At 42.6% G+C, this 20052-nt stretch overlaps 1 protein-coding gene across 1 annotated transcript; it reads right to left on the minus strand.

The window, feature by feature from the left end:
- Positions 1–2999: 2999 nt before the first annotated feature.
- On the minus strand, positions 3000–14459 carry LOC128820093 (mycocerosic acid synthase-like). The gene is made up of 6 exons (XM_054000615.1): positions 14345–14459; positions 13461–13614; positions 12416–12576; positions 9474–9677; positions 9189–9370; positions 3000–8901 (listed from the first exon to the last, which is right to left on the minus strand). Exons 1-6 carry the CDS (start codon positions 14457–14459, stop codon positions 3343–3345), a joined length of 6375 nt encoding a protein of 2124 aa, XP_053856590.1. The 3' UTR covers positions 3000–3342.
- Between the last annotated feature and the right edge of the window lie 5593 nt (positions 14460–20052).

A 20052-nucleotide genomic window follows, 5' to 3' on the forward strand; every position in this document is an offset into this window, starting at 1 on the left:
AGTACAATTCAGGTTTTGAGAAGAACATCATTTTTTCAGGAGGAAGTGGCAGCACAGGTCTCTGCAGTCATGTTTGAGAGCTGATGAAGAAAAAAAAAACCTTTTAAATCTATTTAAACTAAACTGGCTGAACGCCAGATCCCAGAGGTGATAATCAGTGTCACAGGGTGTAGCTGGAGGCCTGTCACTAGTGGGGTCCCCCAGGGTTCAATACCAGGCCCACTATTGTTTATCTTATTCATCAATGGCTTGAATGAAGGGGCAGAGGCCTCTTCTGTTCCAGCAAGTTCACAAAGCTGGCAGGAGTGGCCGATACCCCAGAGGGCTGTGCAGCCCTTCAGAGGGCCCTCGACAGGTCGGAGAGATGGACAGAGAAGAACTGTCTGAAATTCAGCAAGGGCAAGTGCAGGGTCCTGCACCAGGGGAGGAATAACACCCTGCACCAGGACAGGCTGGGGGTCAACCTGCTGGAAAGCAGCTCTGTGGAGAAGGACCTGGGGGTTCTGGAGGACAACAAGTTGTCCATGAGACAGCAGCGTGTCCTGGGGTGCAAGAAGGCCGATGGTACCCTGGGCTGTATTAGGAATACATTGCCAACTGCAAAGAGCTGTTAATCTGTTCAATTTATAATGTTTGGTAGGACAGAAGAGGACTCAGGACTTTCTCACTGCTCTTACAGTACTGCAGGTTGTTTCTGGTTTTGCAGTCCATTCTGTTGCTTGTAGATATCTTTGCCTTCTCCTCCAGCTAGTTGCTGCCTTCAGGACATCAAACAAATCTCTGAGCTATTTTGTCATCTGTGTGGATTTTCTGGGCTATTTTTCTAGTCATATGTTCTATGTATTTATCAGGCACAAATGAAAGAGTAGTCAGTACTCTGCTATTGCTGCCTTACCCTGTCTTACAAACTGCTAATTCTAATTGCCCTGCCTGCAGCTGAAAATCCCTTTGCCAGAGCATTTTTTGAGCTTCGGTTTCTCACTGTATTTCTGGAGGCTGGCAATGGTCTTGTTTTTGTTCAAATATTTTGACTTTTGGGACATTTATGGCAGACTCACAGAAGCAGTCAAAAGCAAAACACATAGAAGAGATAAGAGAGGGATTTCACAGTGCTGGCTGTGCAGTGATGGCTTTGATGAGAGAAAACCAAAGAGCTGTAGCCTGCCAAAGTTGGTGCTTCAGAATCAGACCTGTCTGTAAAAAGGCTGAAATCAATAGATTCAGTCACAACTGTGCAATGTGGACATCTATGAGAGATTGTCATACACCTAACATCTGCCTAACATACCTTTATCTACTCCTGCTGTGCAAAGCAGCCCTGTTGGATTACTGCTTTGACCTTGACATCAGTTTTTGCACAGGGAACAGCACAGAAAATGAGTACAAAAAATGTGTGTTTCTATGCTTTGTAATTTGCCTGGCTGTTGGTCAGGTTATGCCACACCAGAACCACTCTGGATTTGAAATCCTCCCTGTGCTTTTCTGCATATGTATATGTATAGAGTTAACTGCTCCTCATTTCATTACCATATTTCCCTCCAAAATGTTTGGGCAAAGTCACAGGGATCTCTGCCCATACAGAACCATAAGCTCAGAATGACTCAGGTAGTAAGGGACATGAACAAAGTGGTTAGGAATAACCATCATGGATTTTCCACAGAGATATGGTGGCTGACTAGCCTGAGAATGAATTAAAACACTGAGGAGAGAGAGATTTTATGCACCTTGATTCCATAAAGACTTTCAGCAGTGTCCTAATGCATCCTTGTAGCCAAACTGATGCTAGATAGATTGAAGATAACTATAAGCTGGATGGAGTGTTCACTGGACTGCCAGGCCTAAAGGGTGATATCAGCTGTGCCAAGTCCATCTGGCAGTGAGTCAATAGCAGCACCCTGCAGGCTCTTTATTAACTGCCTAGCCAACATCAAGTCAGGTAGGAGCATCTGGCAGATTGAAAGGAAAAGCCACTATTCACAAGGACAAACAGCTTTACAGAATCTTCATTATTTCCAACCATAGTGAATGCAAGGCCTTGCTCCTGGGATGGCTTAGCACCCCTGCATCTGTTCCACTCATGAGACAGGAGAAGCACCACAGCATTTCAGTGCAGGAACTGACTGGCTGCAGAGCAGCCTGGATGAAAAGGACTGGGGGGTCCTGATGGGCAGTGGACTGGAGTTCACTGTGCACACTGACAGCAGTGAAAGCCAACAACCAGCTGGGCAGGGAACTCTGCATCACACTGGTGTCCACCAGTACACCACACTTGACTCATTACACCCCATCCTGAACCCTGGTCCAGCTCTGGGCTCTCCACTATGAGAAAGATATAGATGGGCCTAAGCACTTTTGGCATAAAACAGCCAAGATCTTTGGGGCTGGCACATCAGAGCTAAGAGAGACTAAGGGAACTTTTCAGCCTGGAGATCAGATTATTTCAGGGGGACTTCATAGACCATGGATACTCTACACACTGGAAAATAGAACCACATCTGCAAGGGACAACTCATCAGAATTAGGGAGAAAAGGGAGAAATAATACAATACCCTATTCCCATATTAAAAGACTATAAACAAAGTTTTCTTCAGTGTCTTTGTGGAAAAGTCTGTTTTTTCTCACTGGAACAAAAGCAGGGCAGGTATTAGGGTTACAAAAATTTGAAGTAGGAGAGCAGATAAGGGACAAAAAAATCAAATAGGATAAAAATACACTTCAGGAATTTTTTAAAACATTTTATTACTCTTGTTTGTTTGGGCTTTCATAAAAATTTGTTAATTCATAATAAAAATATTTGCTTTTCTGTATGCTTCACAATTGGTAACAATTGGTAAATTGTTAATATTTTTGAAAACATAAGCAAAACACTAGGATTTTGAAATTGACAACATCAAACTTTCAATAATTTATAAATATTTGGTAATATTAAAAAAATAATGATATGTTAACAAGAGAATATGACAAAAATGCTGATAAGCTTATGCAGCCTTATGTGTATATTTACTGTTTAGAGGTGCAAACATACAATTTTCATCAAATCTTGAATACAATTTAAAAAATGCAATGTGCAATAAAATGTGTAGGAAATTACCAACTTACTTCCAGTTAAAACTATTGAAAATTAAGGTAAAAGGTAAAAGACATTGAAAGTAAAAAGTCAAACAATTGACTGAAATTAACACAGCTAGCAGAATAATGGCAGAAGAACCTGGTGTGGGTTTTTCTGAGTCAGTGCAGATGAGTACATTCAGCATCACCAGATGTTCTGCAATTACACATTCTGACATGCTACAAAGGGACTGAGTATTGTCAAAGTTACACAGCTCCTGATTGGGAAGAGTCCTATAGCCAGCTCCCATTTTCTGCACTTTCAACCACAGCATTCTTCTTTTCAACTGTTCCATTTGCATTGCTTGTTTCTTCTAACACTACCACTAAACTTGACAGAGTTGTGTGAGGATCAAGCAGTTTCACAAGGGGTATGTCCACCTTTCGCTCCTGAAAGACACGGTTCTGAATTGTCATAGCTAACATAGAGTCTATGCCCAAAGACGAAAGTGGTGTATTCATGGTAAGTTCATCTGCGTTCACTCCTGTGAGGTCACTCATCAGTGAGGTGATGTAGTCCTCAGATTTGAGAAAGGCAGTCTCTGAGACTTCAGTTTCCTCAGATGTTTCAATCTTGATCTTGAAATCTTCTGACATAAGTGATATGAAGCGATTTTTGAGAGAAGTAATCTGAGTAAAAACATGATGATACAAAGCTTGAAAGTTCAATTTGACCACAGCTTGCTGTGGTTTGTTTATAAGTAAGGTCTTCCTGAGATAGTCATGAATTTCATGCACTTGCAGAATGTCTATGCCCTTGGATCCCAGAATGCTCTGAATGTAGTTTTGGTTGAGCAGAATGCCGAGGTTCAAAGCACCCCAGTTAATGGCCTGGCCTGAAAGCCCACAGTTCCTCCTGTAGAGGCAGAAGACATCCAGGAAGGAGTTTGCAGCTGCATAGTTTGTCTGAGTGGCATTGCCCAGAAAGGAAGTAACGGAGGAGTAGCACACAAAGTAGTCAAGCTCCTGGTCTCTGGTAGCCCAGTGAAGATTTAGGGTCCCTGCTACTTTTGGGCTCAGCACTTTGTGAAAGTCAGCCAGCTTCAGCACTTCAAGATGGCCATCGTGTAAAGCAACAGCACTTTGGAACACCCCTTTGATCGGACTCCCCACAAAGGTGTTGGCAATGGACTGGAAAGCTTTCTCAACATCACTGGTCAAAGCCACATCACACTGCACAGACACTACTTTGCTCCCTTTGTACTGCTGCTGCAAAGCCCTTAACTCTTCTTGCTTCTCACTGCTGGGAATTCTCCTGGAGAGAATTGCAATACACCCTCCTCCGTTCTCGGCTATGAATTTCACCGTTTCAAAGCCAAGTCCAGTGAGCCCCCCAGCTACTACATAAACAGCGTTCTGCTTGAACAGCTGCTTCTGGGGCTCGTACAGTGGGATATCTGAAAGCACACTGATGGCCTTCTGCCTTCTCAGAACAGCAAGGGGGACAGAAGTGCAGGTGAAATAGGACATCACAGAATTTAGCCCTTCAAAGTTCTCAGTCTGCTGAAAAACAGAACCTGAGAGATGTCTAAACTGTTTCATATCCATGGAACTGATCCAGGCATGCACAGTCTTCTGCACTTCCTTTAGAGGTGCTTTCCGGAAAAGGCTGGCAATGGCAAGGATATGAAAGCTGATGTTTTCATGATCAATTTCACTGACATTCTGGATACATTCAGACTGCTGACTGCCACACACGATCACCACATCTTTAAGAAAGCACATGTGGGCCAGATCCTCCTGAGACAGTCTGTTGACTGGAGGAAGAATAACCAGAGCACTGCACAGGTTGATATACTGGAACACATTAGGAGTGGGCTTTGCAAGGACTGTTCTCCAACCCATCTCTTCTGCTGCTGCAGAAAGAATGTAGCACAAAACTGAGGATGGCTCTGTAGTAATAATACCCAATGTTCTGTCATTTTTCCCTTTGGGTAACCTCTGAGTGAAGATTTCCCATGCAATGATGAAGTATGACACACAAGGGACATTCTGGAGGAATGGGAATTTCCTTGCATTGAAACAAACTGTTCCTGGAATCTGAACTCTGGATGATGCAGCAGTGGGATAACATGAAACCACATGATCTCCCACTTTCACTTTTTTCACATCACTGCCTGTTGCAATGACTGTGCCACTGAAATCAAGAGCTAGAAGCCTGTGTTTGTCTCCTGCCTGTGAGTTCCAATACAATGTATTACCAAAGTTGCAGCTAGAAACACTAATGGGAAAATAATCTTCTGAGTGCAGACAAATTTTATCCACTTGAATTTCAACACTCTGTTTGTCAAGCTGAGTAGCAGTGCCGGTGGATAACTCCCCAGACAAGTCTTTTGCTGTGTATGGATCAGAAGTGTACAAAGTGAATGATTGTGATTTCTGGAGAGATCTTACAGGTTGGATGTAATCTGCATCTACAAAAGGTGTGCGTCTGATTTCCGACACATAAAGTCTTCCCTGGCTGATGCAGACTTCTGGATAGTCCCCACCTTTGTACTTGACAAGAACATCTGCTAACACTGAGATGTCCAGGGAAGTGAAGGAGCTGAGGTCAATCAACTGAAATGCGATTTCTGGAACTTCAACAATACAAGTTCTGGTCATGCCATACAATGCAAACCCACAGTTAATGTGGTCCACATATCTCTCTGTTGTTCTGTACGTGATCACTCTGACGGAACAGCGGGATGTCTTCTCTCTTAGTGCCACCACTACCTGGCGATAGGCTTCGCAGCACTTTGCCAACTGATCTACTGCTTTCCTTGGGGAATCTTCATTTAACTTTTGGATTCCCCACAAGAAGAGAATTTCATCATAATCCTTAACCTCTGCTCTCATTTTATTCTGTGTATCGCCTTCCACAAGGCATTCCCAGCCTTCGTACATAATATATCTCGAAGCAGGATGCAAGTATTTTTTGAGCTGCTCAGCTATCCCAAATTTGTCTGCAAACACAAGGACTCTGGGTTTAAACCCCAGATGTCCAATTGTCTGTGAAAGAGAGACTTCTTTCCATTTGTTTTCAAACAGAAACTCATTATCTCGGGAAGATGATTCCTTCATGAAAGTGATGGCAACGCGCTTGAGCTCAGCCAAAACAGAGCCGTGTTTGTCCACAAAGCATCCACAGACCTCAAGGCAGTTCCCAGTGGATTTGCTCATTCTCATGTATATCATCATTTCCTCCTCCAGCGGGTGAAGCACCACAAGGCTGCCTATCCCCGAAGGAAAGCCTGCTCTGGACTGCAGTGTCCTTGAGGTCAGGACAGCGGTCATCTGCAGAAAACAGTCAAGCAGCACTGGGTGGATACAGTAGCTGTACATGTCTCTGGCAATCTCCTCATTCACCTTTATGCTTGTTATAGCTTCCTTTAGCTCCTGGCAATAATGCACATCACTGAGCTGCCTGAATATGGAGCCATACTGAAAGCCAACCTGAGACAGTGCTTCATAAAGCTCCTCTCTGCTAATCACTGACCTGCATCTTCGATAGATGGCTTGGAAGGAGATGCTGCTTTCTTCCACCACACCTTCAAGCCCCTTTGCCACTTGGCCAGCAGCATAAACTGCGTTGGAGGAAGAGAGAACCTCAAAGGTTGTCATGGCTTTTTGCAGACTCAGCTTGATACTCAGCACTTGGGAATTCTGTGTAAGAACACATGGTGCAGAAAAACTGATACTCAGCTGGCAAGTGCTCAGAGGCACTTTAGGTTCTGACCTGCTCATCACAGAGGCCAGACCAAGCTCCACATAGAAAGCACCAGGGACTAAGGCCACCCCATTGTTCTTGTGCTCATATAAGTATGGTGTCGTGTCCTGGGACACCAGGCATCCAAATTCCACGTTGTCACTGTTTATGCAGTAAATCAAAGGATGACTGGCGCTGGCACCTCTTTGGTTTGCTTGGTGATGGATATCCAGGTAGCCCATGAGTTTTTGGCGATCAAATTGATATTGTGGAATGGCCACAGGAACACTTTGATACCCATTATAAAAGTGCTGCCAGTTGGGATTAAATCCCAGTTGAAACAGATTTCCTACCAGGGTGAAGAGTGTCTGATATTCTGCATCTGTTTGCAAAGAGGACAACACCTGTGTGCCTTTCCCTAGCGTTTCTTTTATGCTTCGCTGCAGTGCTCGGTGAGGACTTATTTCCACAAACACCACGTTTTCCCTGCCTCTGGCTGCAGTTTGGATGGCTTGTGTGAAAGCAACAGGCTTGCGAGTATGCTGTGCCCAGAATTTGCCCTGAGCATAGTCATTTTCAGATGCAGCCACCCCAGTCAGTGTTGAAATCACTTCCATTTCCCCCTTCTGCCTTTCTAAAGGCTCTATCTGCTCCTCCAGCTCCTCAAGTATCATATCCATGCTGGGGCTGTGGTACGCAGCTGGAACATTTAAAACATGAAGAAAGATGTTTCTCTGTCTGAAAGCTTCAGCTAACTCTCTCTGGACAGCTTCCACAGCCTCTACACTCCCAGACAAGGTGCAGGAAACAGGGCTGTTGAAAGCAGCAATGCACACCTTTCCTGAGTAGGGATGCAGGCGTGCAGCAATCTCTTCAACAGGGATGTTTCCAACTACCAGCATTCTGCCGCTGGGAGTCTTTGCCTGCAGCCTGCTCCGGTGATAGATCACTTTTACTGCATCTGCCAGGGAAAGGTACCCAGCAATATGTGCAGCAGCAACTTCCCCCACCGAGTGGCCAACAACAGCAACGGGCTTAATACCCCAGTGCTTCAGGAGGGAAGCTACAGCAACCTGCAGGGCAAACAGTAAGGGCTGAGAAAGCTCTGGATTCAACAAGTCCTTTGGGCTATGATTTCTTGCTGGCAGGAGGCTGATGGCAGCGTGCTGCTGAAAAAGGTCTTCTATTTCCTTACACTTGTCTCTGAACACCGGCTCTGAGCTCAGCAGTGCCTCACTGAACTCCTTCAGCGTTACGCCATTGCCACAGAACACGAACACCAGCTGTGGTTCCACTTTGGATATGGCAGGTTCCATGCTCGCTGCCAACTTAAGCTCTTGCTGCAAGTGTTGGAGGGAGTTTGTGACAAACGCCTTTCGGTACCTGTAGCTGGCATGGCTTCTTCTGCAGGCGGACGTATAGGCCAGGCTTGGGAGAGTTACGGAGTTCCTTGTGCTCAGCTGCTCAGCTGTGTCGGCCATTGTCATCTGAAGGGACTTAGGGGATGCTGCTGACAGCAGAACTAATTCCAGGGGCTTCTTAAAGCCAGGAAGAGGCTCTGGCTGCTTCACCTGCCTAACTACAACATGAGCATTGGTTCCTCCAAATCCAAAGCAGTTGATGCCAGCAACTCTTCCATACTCACTGGATTCTTCCCAGGGTTCTACAGCTGTGGCAACAGCAAGGTTTAATTTCTCTGTATCGATGCTGCTCATCTCCTTTGAGTAATGCAAGGATGGAACAATCTTTCCATGATGCATCATCAGGAGCACTTTGATTAATCCAGCTGCTCCAGCAGCTGATTCAGTGTGTCCAATATTTCCTTTCACTGAACCGATTTTCAGAATGGAAACTAGGGAGGACCTGTTTTTGCTAATGACACTGCCCAGGCTCTCAGCTTCAGTAGGATCTCCAGCAGCAGTTCCTGTGCCATGGGCTTCAATGTACTGCACAACTGAGGGATCAACATGACTTTCATAAATGCTGCGCAGTAACTTCTCTTGTTCTATTTGAGATGGTCTCGTGATTGGAGTCGTGGACCTGCCATTCTGATTGACTGCACTGATGTTTATCACACCCCAGATTTTGCTGTAGTCTTCCTTTGCCTATACCATGAAAAGTTAAATTGTTTTTAATAAACTCATGCTTTCTTTGTAAAGAAGACAACAAAAAGACACAATACAGCCAAGAACAACCAGAACATGATGCTAACTTTTAAATGCGAGATCCTTTCCCTATGCTACAGAAAGTGAATAAATTCTAAAGAAATGCTTCATTAATCTTACACTTGGATTGGAAAAACTTCTATGGAATAGTCATTATTAGAGCTGAAGATAAAAAAATTCAGGCAAGCAACCAGCCTTATTTCAGGTTGCTTCACAAGCAATCTTACCTTTTTCAGTGGTTTGAGGAAAACAACACCGCAGCCTTCTCCCCTTCCATAGCCATCTGCTTTTTTGGAGAAGGGTTTGCTTATGCCCTCCGGAGAGATCATTTTGGCTTTACTGAGAGATACAAAGGTGCGGGGATCAATGATGCAGTTCACCCCACCACAGATTGCTGCCTCACAGTCTCCTGGAGTCAAACAGAAACATATTCATGTTGAGATGGCCCTGGTGATAGACAGAAATAGTAAGCAATCATGATTTCATTGTCTAGCACCTCATTGCCTCATTACCTGATTTAATGGCTCGCAAGGCATAGTGCAGAGCAAAAAGAAAAGACGAACACGCAGTGTCAACAGTCAGAGACGGCCCAGTCAGATTAAATGTGAAAGAGATCCTGTTGGCTGCAATGCTCATTGCTGTTCCAGTACCATCATAATGATTTATTTCACTCACAGTTCTGCTGGTTATGATTTCATAGTCTCGATTCATGAGACCTGGAAAACATCAGATACATGTCCAGTTAACCCAAGCCAAAATAGGCATGTACAGCTCAAAACCTGATGGTGTGGTTTGGTTTTCAGTGTTAAGATGAAACCATATGGCACCAGGGCTCCTGTCATGAAGCTTTGCTCCAACACAAGTCAAAGGCAGAAGTCACAGCAATTTCCCCTGGACCCAACTTACACACACATACCTAACACTGGAAATTCCTACCTGCCCAGGAAATGGCCTTTCCTGATGGCTTAGCTCACTGTATGATGCAGCTAAGATCTCCGTAGTCTGCTTAGACCACTGTATCTCACTTTGAGTCTGAGATACAGTTTTGGGACTCAGGTTGTTTTAGTTTAGCTATGAGAACATTTATCAACAAGTTACAAGGAGGGTAGTTCAGACATAAATGTACAAGACATTAGCTTCCTCAGATGTACCAAGTTAAAGGTCACAGCACAAACTACATCCAATATTCTGTATTTATCTTTTTTTTCACACTTGCAACCAGTAAGAAATAGTAAAGAAGAGCAGGGCCTGTGAGAGCAGGCCTTTCTGGGAACACTTCACTTGAAATATGGTGGATCCCCAAGTCCATGAGCATGTGTGGAAAGTGCAGTAGCTCTATTCAGAGAGCAAGGAATAGCGCCCTCAGTGGAAGAAGAGCATCTCTCAGACTAAAAGGTAATCTAAAGCATTTCCCCTACAGGTACATCAGCCAAACACCCCTAGAAAACTTTTTTTTAAAGATACATAGATTGCACCAGCAATAATGTGCTGTTACTCTACTATTGTCTTTTAAATATCTTTCAACAGCATCTGATGCCATCTCCTCCGTAACTTTTTGGGTACTGACAAAGGCAGTTGGACAAGTGCACCTTGGTACCATTCTAATGGCCACAGGTGGATTTCTGCTGCTTTAAAAGGATATTAATCCCCAGAATACTTTAACCAAAGTAATACTGGAAAACAGAATATTGGGGGAAAAGTGTAGGTCTGTGTAGAAGCCCAGAAGATAAAGGGCTAATGTGTACGTGTCAAACACCGATTGCCAGAGAGCCAGGGAGCCAACCAGCCAACCAAGGATTGTCAGTAATAAGCAAAAATTGTTAAAAAAGCCAAAATGAGGCGGGACCATGAGGAGGTAGGGCAGCACTTCTCTGGGATAAACATCCTTGTTCTGCTCCACAGAGACACAATCACAAAATCACAGAATCAGTTAGATTGGGAAAGACCACTGAGATCATTGAGTCTACCCTGTGCCAGAATACCACATTGTTCACGACACAATGGCATGAACTGCCACATCCAGTCTTTTCTCAAACATCTCCAGGGATGATAACTCTATCAGCTCTCTGGGCAACTGATTCTCATATCCAATCACCCCTTTCTGTGAAGAATTTCTCCCTAATGTTCAACCAGAAACTCCCCTGGCACAGCCTGAGGCCATGTCCCTTCATCCTGTCTCCAGTTGCCTGTGAAAGATGTTGATGCCCACATCACTACACCCTCCTTTCAGGTAGTTGTAGATAGCAATAAAATCACCCCTGAGCCTCCTCTTCTCAGGCTATAAACCCCCAGCTCCCTCATCTGTTCCTCACAGGACTTGTGCTCCAGAACCTTCCCCAGCACTGTTGCCTTTCTCCAGCACTTGCTGGACTTACTCCAGCACCTCAATGTCCTTCCTCAATTGAGAGGCCCAGAAGTGGACACAGGACTCGACTTGTGGCCTCAGCAGTGCCATATCCGTTGGAAGAATCACTGCTCTGCTCCTGTGGTGACACTATTGCTGATACAGGCCAGGCTGCCACTGGCCTTCTTGGCCACCTGAGCGCAGACTGGCCCATGTTCAGCTACTGACCACCAGCACCACCAGGTCCTTTTCCACTGGGCCACTTTCAAACCACTCTGACCCCATCAATCAACAAAAGACAGCACCAGCACAGAAACAAGAATGAAATATTGACCCAAGTTCAGTCTGGGGACGGAGGGGATGAAGACCACCCAAGAACCCCAGTCTTTGATGCATTTCCAAAATGGTCTGAAAGAAGGGACTGGACATGATAATTTGCATAGAAAGAGAGCAACCTGTCTTCAGGGCAGGGAAACCTATTTATAAAAAGGTACCCCAAACAAACCTGGAGGGTCCTCCAGGACCCTAGACATCCCATTGGCCAGACCAACACTGGAACAAGGACTGGTGATCACTTTTTCCCTCTTTTTCTCTTTCTCCCTCCCCTTCTTTAATTTATCTCTTCCTTTCCCTCTTTTCTTCCACCCTACACCTTTATCCACAACCCACTGCCATGTGCTGATGTAGCAGGTCAACATTCCAATTTCCTTGCCAAGTGTGTAATTTACTAAGAAAATGTTTCCTGCAGACGTGAGAAATTATGCATCTTGGGTGCTCCCTTCTCCTTAAGGGTGGAACATCACAGCCTGGCTTGGGAGTGTCTTTCCTAAGAAGGGTTGGGTTGCACTTGCAGTTCCCTGTTCCCTTCAGTGCCTGAATACAGGAAGAAGAACACCAAAAAGAATACAGGAATTGTACCATGAACTTCTAGAGTAGCCTGGTAATTCTTACCAAAAGCAACCACTAGTGCCATAGCACAGTAGCCTTAGATCTCCAGTCTAGATCCAGCCTAGATCCAGTGCTAGATAACATATTGAAAGGTTATAAAGGATTGCGCCAATCTTTGTGAGGTTCAAACACACTTTCTTTGCCATTAATTTTTCATCTTACCAATGAAAACACCTGTTTTGGTGCCACTGAGAGATTCCACAGGAACTCCTGCATCCTCTAGGGCTTTGTATGTGCACTCTATCAGTAATTTCTGTTGCGGATCCATGCGTTCTGCTTCCATATTATTAATCCCAAACAGGTGGTTGTCAAATGAATTAAATCTGAAATACACAGACCAGAATAAAATATAACATATGTATATAAGATGCATTTACTTCTAGACTCACAGTAAACATTTTCTGCAACTTCATGAAAAGCCGAGCAGTAACTGGTGTTGAGGCCACAGTTCCCATTTATGAAATTCAGAAGAAAATGTTTATAAGCCAAAGATATTTCATGTCCCACTATAAAATATGTCATTTTATCAGTGATTCTGCATTTCAGAGTTAAGAGCCCACTCCTACCCATTTTTATTCTCATGGTTATTGCACTACTACCAACTGGATTCCTCAGACTGTGAAATGTGCAGAATGAGACTTCCTCTGCTATAATGTGGCCATAGCCAGTAAGTTATACACAAATCAGTTTTGTACCTTGTTTTTAGCCAATACAGACCAAGGCTTTACAATTTAAAACCAAAAAGTGGAGGATCAGCTCAGGTGTTTTCAACAGATATCCATGCGTCTCTAACAATACATTCATAAATACTTTGTGTGTATTTATATTTAAAAGCGTCTTCAAAATATGCCCATGCTTACAAAAGACCAAGTCCAACTTTAATCTTGTATCCCAAGATCAGATTTATATGGCCTTCTATCATTTCTTGATTTCAATATCTAACATGGGACTAAGCACTAAAGTAATTCTAGGTCCCATGATTCAACCCTGCCAAGTATAAATTTCAGGAGACAATAAGATTTCTTCTGTGCAAGTCAACTTCTCCCTTGAATGAAGCTCTACAGCCTGAGGATTTTAGGGGAATGTGGAATTCAAATTTTGACCTTACTGCAATTTGCTATTCTTCACCCTATCACAGCCCCTGAGCAGCTGTACCCACAGTCTAAGTACTACAAAAGTCAGTGGTGCAGCAGGGTAACAGACTCACTCATCGAGAAGAGCAGCTCGTGTTGTACATATTTTTCCTGGCTTGTTGCCATCTGCATCATACCACTCCTTGGCATTAAATCTCTCGGGGGGGATTTCTACAGTGCAGTTTTTGCCTTCCTCCAAGACTTTCCAGAAATTGTCAATTCCATCTCCTGTTGTACAAAGTTTTAAAAACAGATTAACTTATGTGCTCCCCATCCCCAGGCAGACTCAGAAATACACAATCAGCAACAAGGACCTCTCACATGTAAATCTAGGCTGCTCAAGCAGACTTGCCACAGAAAGAAGTGATCATTCTTTGGTGAGAGGAAAATGATAAAGCATGACGATCCCCTCACTGCTTGTCTAAAAGCAAAGGAACCCCACAAAATCCTTAACCATCTTCTCTCCCTATTTCCCTACCATCTCACTGTATCTACTCCCCCTACTGTAATAAAGGAAGAAGCTTTCTTTTAGGAAAACCCAACCAGTTTATTTTATGGGCATTGCTGATAAGAATGTCCAGCCCTTTATCTGTCCTGTTCCTATGCATGTAGAGTCCTGTAACAATGCACAATCACCCAGCCAGTGAACACACAGAAAGTTCAAATCATCCCAGACCCATCCAGCTCATTTGTATGAGTTTCATGTGCAGCTCAATGCCCTGCCCACAGCCAGCACTGCAGCTTCTTTTGTCTGTTTGTTTGTCTGTCTGCAGGCAAATTCAAACGAATTTGTTTCCACCACAGCACTACCTTTCAAAAAGATCCCACAAGCAGCAAAGCAACAAATTCAACTAAGGGACAAACCAACAATTGTTGGTTTTCTCCATTTCAACATTAATAAAAGACTCTGCTTTTCAATGTTCACTCACAGCCTGTTTTGCTTTTACCCCAAAGTTACCTCCAGGAAAGTTGCATCCTATTCCAACAATAGCAACTTCATCTGCAGTCTCGATCTCCATCTCCTGGGCTGCACAAGACAGAAGCACTGTCAGTCCAGTCCAACAATTATGCATTTACCATTGAATAAATATTAGGTTAAAAGGTAAACTTCCCACAGACACACAAACTTGTTCAAAACTTAGTTAATCTGAAATCATCTGTTGCTGGTTGTGATGACAAAAGACACTCCCCACAAGTGACCAGTGCTCTCTACTATGTTTTTCCTCTTGTCTCTACTTTCAGAGGGAATTCCCCACTTAATTCCCCAGACTTTCTCATGCACAAAACACTTCCTTTTTACTTTTAACCTCTGCTAACAAATGTTAATCTTTTGATCGCAAAGATAAGAATTCTCTTTGGGGTCAAATCAAATATCCCAGGATAGAATTGACAGATGATTTATTTTTCCTTGATTCTGAGAAAGGAACATGTCAGATGAGAATCAATTCAATTTAACTAATTAGAACTCACTAGGATGCCCAACTCTAAGCCCTGCACTCCTCCTGGACTTCCTTCAACCCACAAAGAGGAGAAGATTCTTCTAGAAAGGTTTTGTGGGGGACTCCTGGCAGTGGGGAGAGTTTCCCATCCCAGGGATAGCACAGCAGGTCCCAAAGAGCCTTTCTCAGTCACTGACTGACAGTAGTGAAGCAGAGATGAGGCTGTTTCACAGCCCCACACATCACTCAGAGTTATCACTTCTTGGAGGTTTGCTTTGAAAGGTGAAATTAGGGAAAACTGCTCAGATTCACACTGAAAAATTTACTTCTAGGTTCCATTAAGAACAGAAAAGTCAGAAAAAGTTAAAAGGCCACCTAGCAAAAATAAGTAGACCAGAACCTGGTTTTCTAGGAGTGAATTCTATTTTACCAGCAATGTCAATTCAAAATTGACACAACAATTCTTTCTATGATTTCTTATTTTAATGTAACTGCTAAACTAAAGCTGCAAAGCCCAACAAAGTATTTTATCACCAAAGTACTTTTAAGTATTTTTCCTAAGTAATTACTTAAATAGTAAGTAATAGAAAATTCAGGACCTTCCAATCATAACATAAAACATATCTTTGGCATCTCTGGAGCTATGTAACTCTTACCTTATATCATCCCAGTGGGGTGGAGCAGTAGGATGTCTGTGGAAGTCGTTTATATAGGATTCTGTGTGGTTTCTTTTTTAAATGGGCATGCTAAAATGTTAACGCCTTTTAAAGGAAAAATGAAAATGAGTCATGTGATTAGTCAGTAAACCCGACTAAAGTTCAAAAGTAATTCCCTGAAGTGGTAAATTCTTGATGTCATAACTTTTCACACCAAAACAGTAGTAAAACCTCTGTCTTATCTTTTTACAGTTATCAAAACAGTTAATTTGAGATATCTTGTCATGAAATAGCTCATAAAATCTTTATGATCCTAAGACTATGATTTAAAAGACTCTGTCTTTAAAGTAATAACTCAGTTTTATATCAATAAATATGAACTAGTGTAAAAGCCCTATCTATTTGTTTGTGGCATAATTTATGAAAATGAAAAATAAACTCTCTAGAAACTTAAAACCTGAGTCTCATGTTTGATTCCACAGCTACTTTCTTTTGCTGAGCACGACCTTTTAAATGTAAAAGCACAAAAGCCTTGTCAGAAGACAAAAAACCCCAAAATATTTCTAAGCCTACCACAATATTAAAGGCAGTATTGAACTTTCTTTCTAAAACCTGCCATCTGCTTGAAAGCCAAACAACACTGGAATATCCAGAAATAAGCTCTGTAGTGATCAAGTCCAGTAGTCACTGCTAGATCCCTTTTTCACTGTCCCTCATCTGAATTTATCCCAACCACCTAAACTCATCTTTCTCTTCTTCTGACTTTGTAATGGAAACACAGGATTGCATTCACTTATGATTTAAGTTTTCCTTGATGGTGGGATTCACCTCTTTCCACAAAGAAAGCAAAAAAGCATTGTGCTGTGAATAAAGAGTTTTTCTGCTTGTAGACAGAATAAACAGCTTATTCTGTTATATTTTGCCACCAAGAAGTTTCATAACCTGCTCTGAAAAGTTTTAAATTTGTCTCTCCATTTTATAGCTGAATATCTCAGTCACTCACCTTTCTCAATTCTGAGACTGTTAGGAGTTATTTAATGATTTTTAACTTAATTAACATACTTCCTCGGTATCATTACGAGGCTTATTAACAAGATGGCTAGTCTGAAAGAGACTTGAGAATCTCCATAGTTTACACATCTCTAAAGAGCACTCTTGTTAGTGCTGGTACCACTAACATTCCCTGGCAGAACAGAATTCATCAAGTGAACTAGGAATGCACTGTGGAACCTCTGTTACAGTTTCACAATCAGCACCTGAAAGCAAAGGTTGCTAAGCCATATTTTGAGGTATTGGTTAGGTACTGATAGAAAATTGAAATGAATCCTGCACACCTGTGGTCATCAATTTCAATGCAAGTTAAACCAATCTGAACCCCAATAATCCAAACACAATATGAACAATGGGAACACTAAGAAAGAGCTGTTCACATAATTGGTTCTGAACATTTTTGTTTATAGTTTAGCAGTGTGTTGCCTGAGTGCTGATGGCTTGCACTAGTCTCATCATAGTTGGAATATATTAATAAACCCAAGTGCTTGCCCAATCCTTTTGAGCAATGACAGAAACAGAAGTAGGAACTAAGTATGGAAGCAAATGTAGCAATAATGGATTGAGTCTGTTACTAACGTAGGCAGTCTATTTAAAACTGAATTACATGTTGGTTTGTCATCAAGATATATGATTGCAAAAACAAGCTTTTTATATGACAGTAAAGGATGCAAAACTGTCTGCATGCATTTGCTGAAAGCCTGAAACAATATCCAAGCCCTCATTCAGACTAGCTGTGGATAGTGTGGTGCCATTGCTAATAGTTTGAGCATGGACAGAAGCAACTACTTTCCTGATGATCAACAAGTAGAAGAGAAGATATGACATCATAGTATGAAGATGTTTGCAACATCTTCCTAAAATTTGAATGATAAGGAAAGGATGGAGCACAAGAGGATTTCTCTTAACTTTCTAGAGGTGGAATCTGGAATCTGCATGCCTTGTGTAAACTCTGAACATTGCTGGGACATGGATAGGGTTCCCCCCATTTAACCTGAGCTGTGCAAATGTTATACACATAGTCTATGGTAACCATCTAGCTTTCTTCTCCAAAGACAACAGAGAAAAACCTGCAGTGGGAAAATCAGATCAATTTAGAGAGTTAAAGTTATATAAAACCACTTTCAATGGCAAATGCAGTAGAACAATAATTTCCCTATACCTATTCAATATTCTTTTTCGTGTATGCAGGGATGACATTAATTTATTTTTCTATACATTTAATCTGAGATGTGAAATAAGATTATTAACTCACAGGACTCCCAGTTTCCTTTTCAGAATTGTAGCTTCTCAGAAGGAAATACCACATCCTGTAAAATCCCCACTTTCTCTATTCCTGACACATGACATTGCATTCAGCTATCTCAGAAAGTTCCCCTGAAAATTTCACTGTTGAGTAACTGCATCTGGTATCGGGGCTTACATTTAGATGTTTAAGATATTATTTTTTTAAAAAGATGGAACATAACTGGTCAGAAATAAGTACATCACCAAAAAAAAATAAAACAAAAACAACAAAAAAACCCACTAAAACTAAAACCAAAAAAAAAAAAACCAAACAAACAAAAAAAACAAACAAACAAACAAACAAAAAAAAAACCACGGGTAGAACTAGCCTTGAGCCATGTGTAGCCTTTATAGTAAATACAAACAATTTTCATAGTATCATAGAATACCAGGTTGGAAGGGACCTCAAGGATCACCTGCTGCAATCTTTTTTAGAAAAAGCACCAGATGGCCAGCACCCTCTCCAGCTGAATCTTAAAAGTGTCAAAACTGGGGAATTCCACTTCCCTGGTGAGATTATTCCAGTGACTTTTTCCTGTTGTGAAAAACGTTCCTCTTCTGTCCAAGTAGAATCTCAATTGCTGTATTTGACCCCTACATAGTCTGGTTTTCCTTATCATACAGCATGACTCATTTTCCTCTTTATCCCTACCTGTCTTTATGAAACAGTCTATTGCCATCCATTGTAATTCTTCAGTCATGTGAGCTGTCCCACCATGGTTCAGTTATTCCCATGATATCATAACTTTCTGACTGATGCATGAAATTCCAGTTCCTCCTGTTTCTTCCTCAGACAGTGTGCATTGATCAACACACACTTGATATGTCAGGTGGCTGTCTTCTGGTTCTATATGGCCAAGCAAATAAGATTTGTCATGACTCTGTTGGTCTGACTTACTCCACAGTTAGTTGCAATGGTGTAAGTGTTGCCACTTTGGATCCCACCCCCAGAGTCCTCCTGTTTAAAGCCAAGCTTACTAAGTTGTCCTGCTACTGAAGATCATCCTTCCGCTTCCAGAGAGTTGGATTCCATCCCTCTTGAACAGACCACTGTCATCAAAGAATATCCTGTTCTCAGGCCCACAGATGGGTGCTTCAATACCCCTTAACAGTGCGTCACCCACTACAAGCACTTATCATTTCCTTCTGTGGCATCCCTTGCCTGCTGCTGGTATAGTTTCTCCTCACAGACCTTGTTCATGGGTGTCTATAGCAGTTAAAACTTCATATCTGGTTTTGATTGCAATGCTGGAGGGTGGGGAATGAAGCAGAGTCAGGTTTTTTTGGGTCATGAGGGCCAAAGATATCACATTCTCTGTGTTTCCTGCTACAGGTGTATGGTTCTGAAACCACTTATCTATCTCCATCTCAGCCTCTCTAGTACTGCACAGCCTTTTAACTGTCTCCTGCAACTCAGCCAGCTGATGCAACACCTTGTGCACATCTTTCGCAGAAAGATTTCTTTTCTCCAGAAGAATGTGGTCACTCATTGCAATCTACTGCTTCTACTGAAATCTCCTTCCCTAACAGTCCCATCTGCAAGGAAGCCTCAAACATCTCAGAGGCTTTCTCTGTAGAATCACTGGATTTATATCTGAGGCATGTGCCCACCATTATGGCAGAGACTTAGAGCACTTCCCTGGACTGTGGGCTCACAGGCAGGGTGCACAGCCTTTCTCACGTGCCCTTCTCTGCTAATGGCTGCACCCTCTCAAGCCCTGTTTGCCCTCTCGATCCCCATCTGCCCATTCTGGTCACATTGCTCCCCAGGGCCATTTCAGTCTCCCACAGTTGCTCCTGGCAAGGCCCTGCCTTGGGTGTCCCTGACAGCAGAAACATCCTGTACCCTTTGATCTAAGCTCAGCCGTGCACCTTACCATTGCCATCCCTGCATGCCTCACTGACTTCCCTTAATATTAAAGAGTGACGCCGTTGAGCAGGACAGGAACAGAGAACTCCAGATCAGAAGGCTAAAAAAATTAACTCTGATTTATTTCAAATGCACCGCTCTATATATAGAGAACATCGAGAAGAGTAATTTCATTGGTCTTAGAGTAAAAACATCCCACACCATTGGTGTGCAGTGAATGACACACAGTGGCAGGACATATCTATAAACAATGTGAATAACAAGATAGATTAGAGAATTATTTACATTCTTTTCCAACTGCTTTCCAGGCTCTCACCTGGTTAGAAAACCTTTCTCTTTCTCTCTGACTGAGCTGAGAATACCC

The sequence above is a fragment of the Vidua macroura genome, chromosome 1 (genome assembly GCF_024509145.1).
Source record: "Vidua macroura isolate BioBank_ID:100142 chromosome 1, ASM2450914v1, whole genome shotgun sequence".
NCBI lineage: Eukaryota > Metazoa > Chordata > Aves > Passeriformes > Viduidae > Vidua > Vidua macroura.

What these genes read in the sequence shown, in the direction of transcription:
- LOC128820093 (XM_054000615.1), bottom strand. Translation starts at nt 14,459, where the DNA reads ATGCATAATTGTTGGACTGGACTGACAGTGCTTCTGTCTTGTGCAGCC. An exon ending in CAAAACAGGTGTTTTCATTG is followed by an intron (nt 9,678 to 12,415) that starts GTAAGATGAAAA and finishes GATGTTTTCCAG; the next exon opens with GTCTCATGAATCGAGACTAT. An exon ending in CTTGCGAGCCATTAAATCAG is followed by an intron (nt 9,371 to 9,473) that starts GTAATGAGGCAA and finishes GTTTGACTCCAG; the next exon opens with GAGACTGTGAGGCAGCAATC.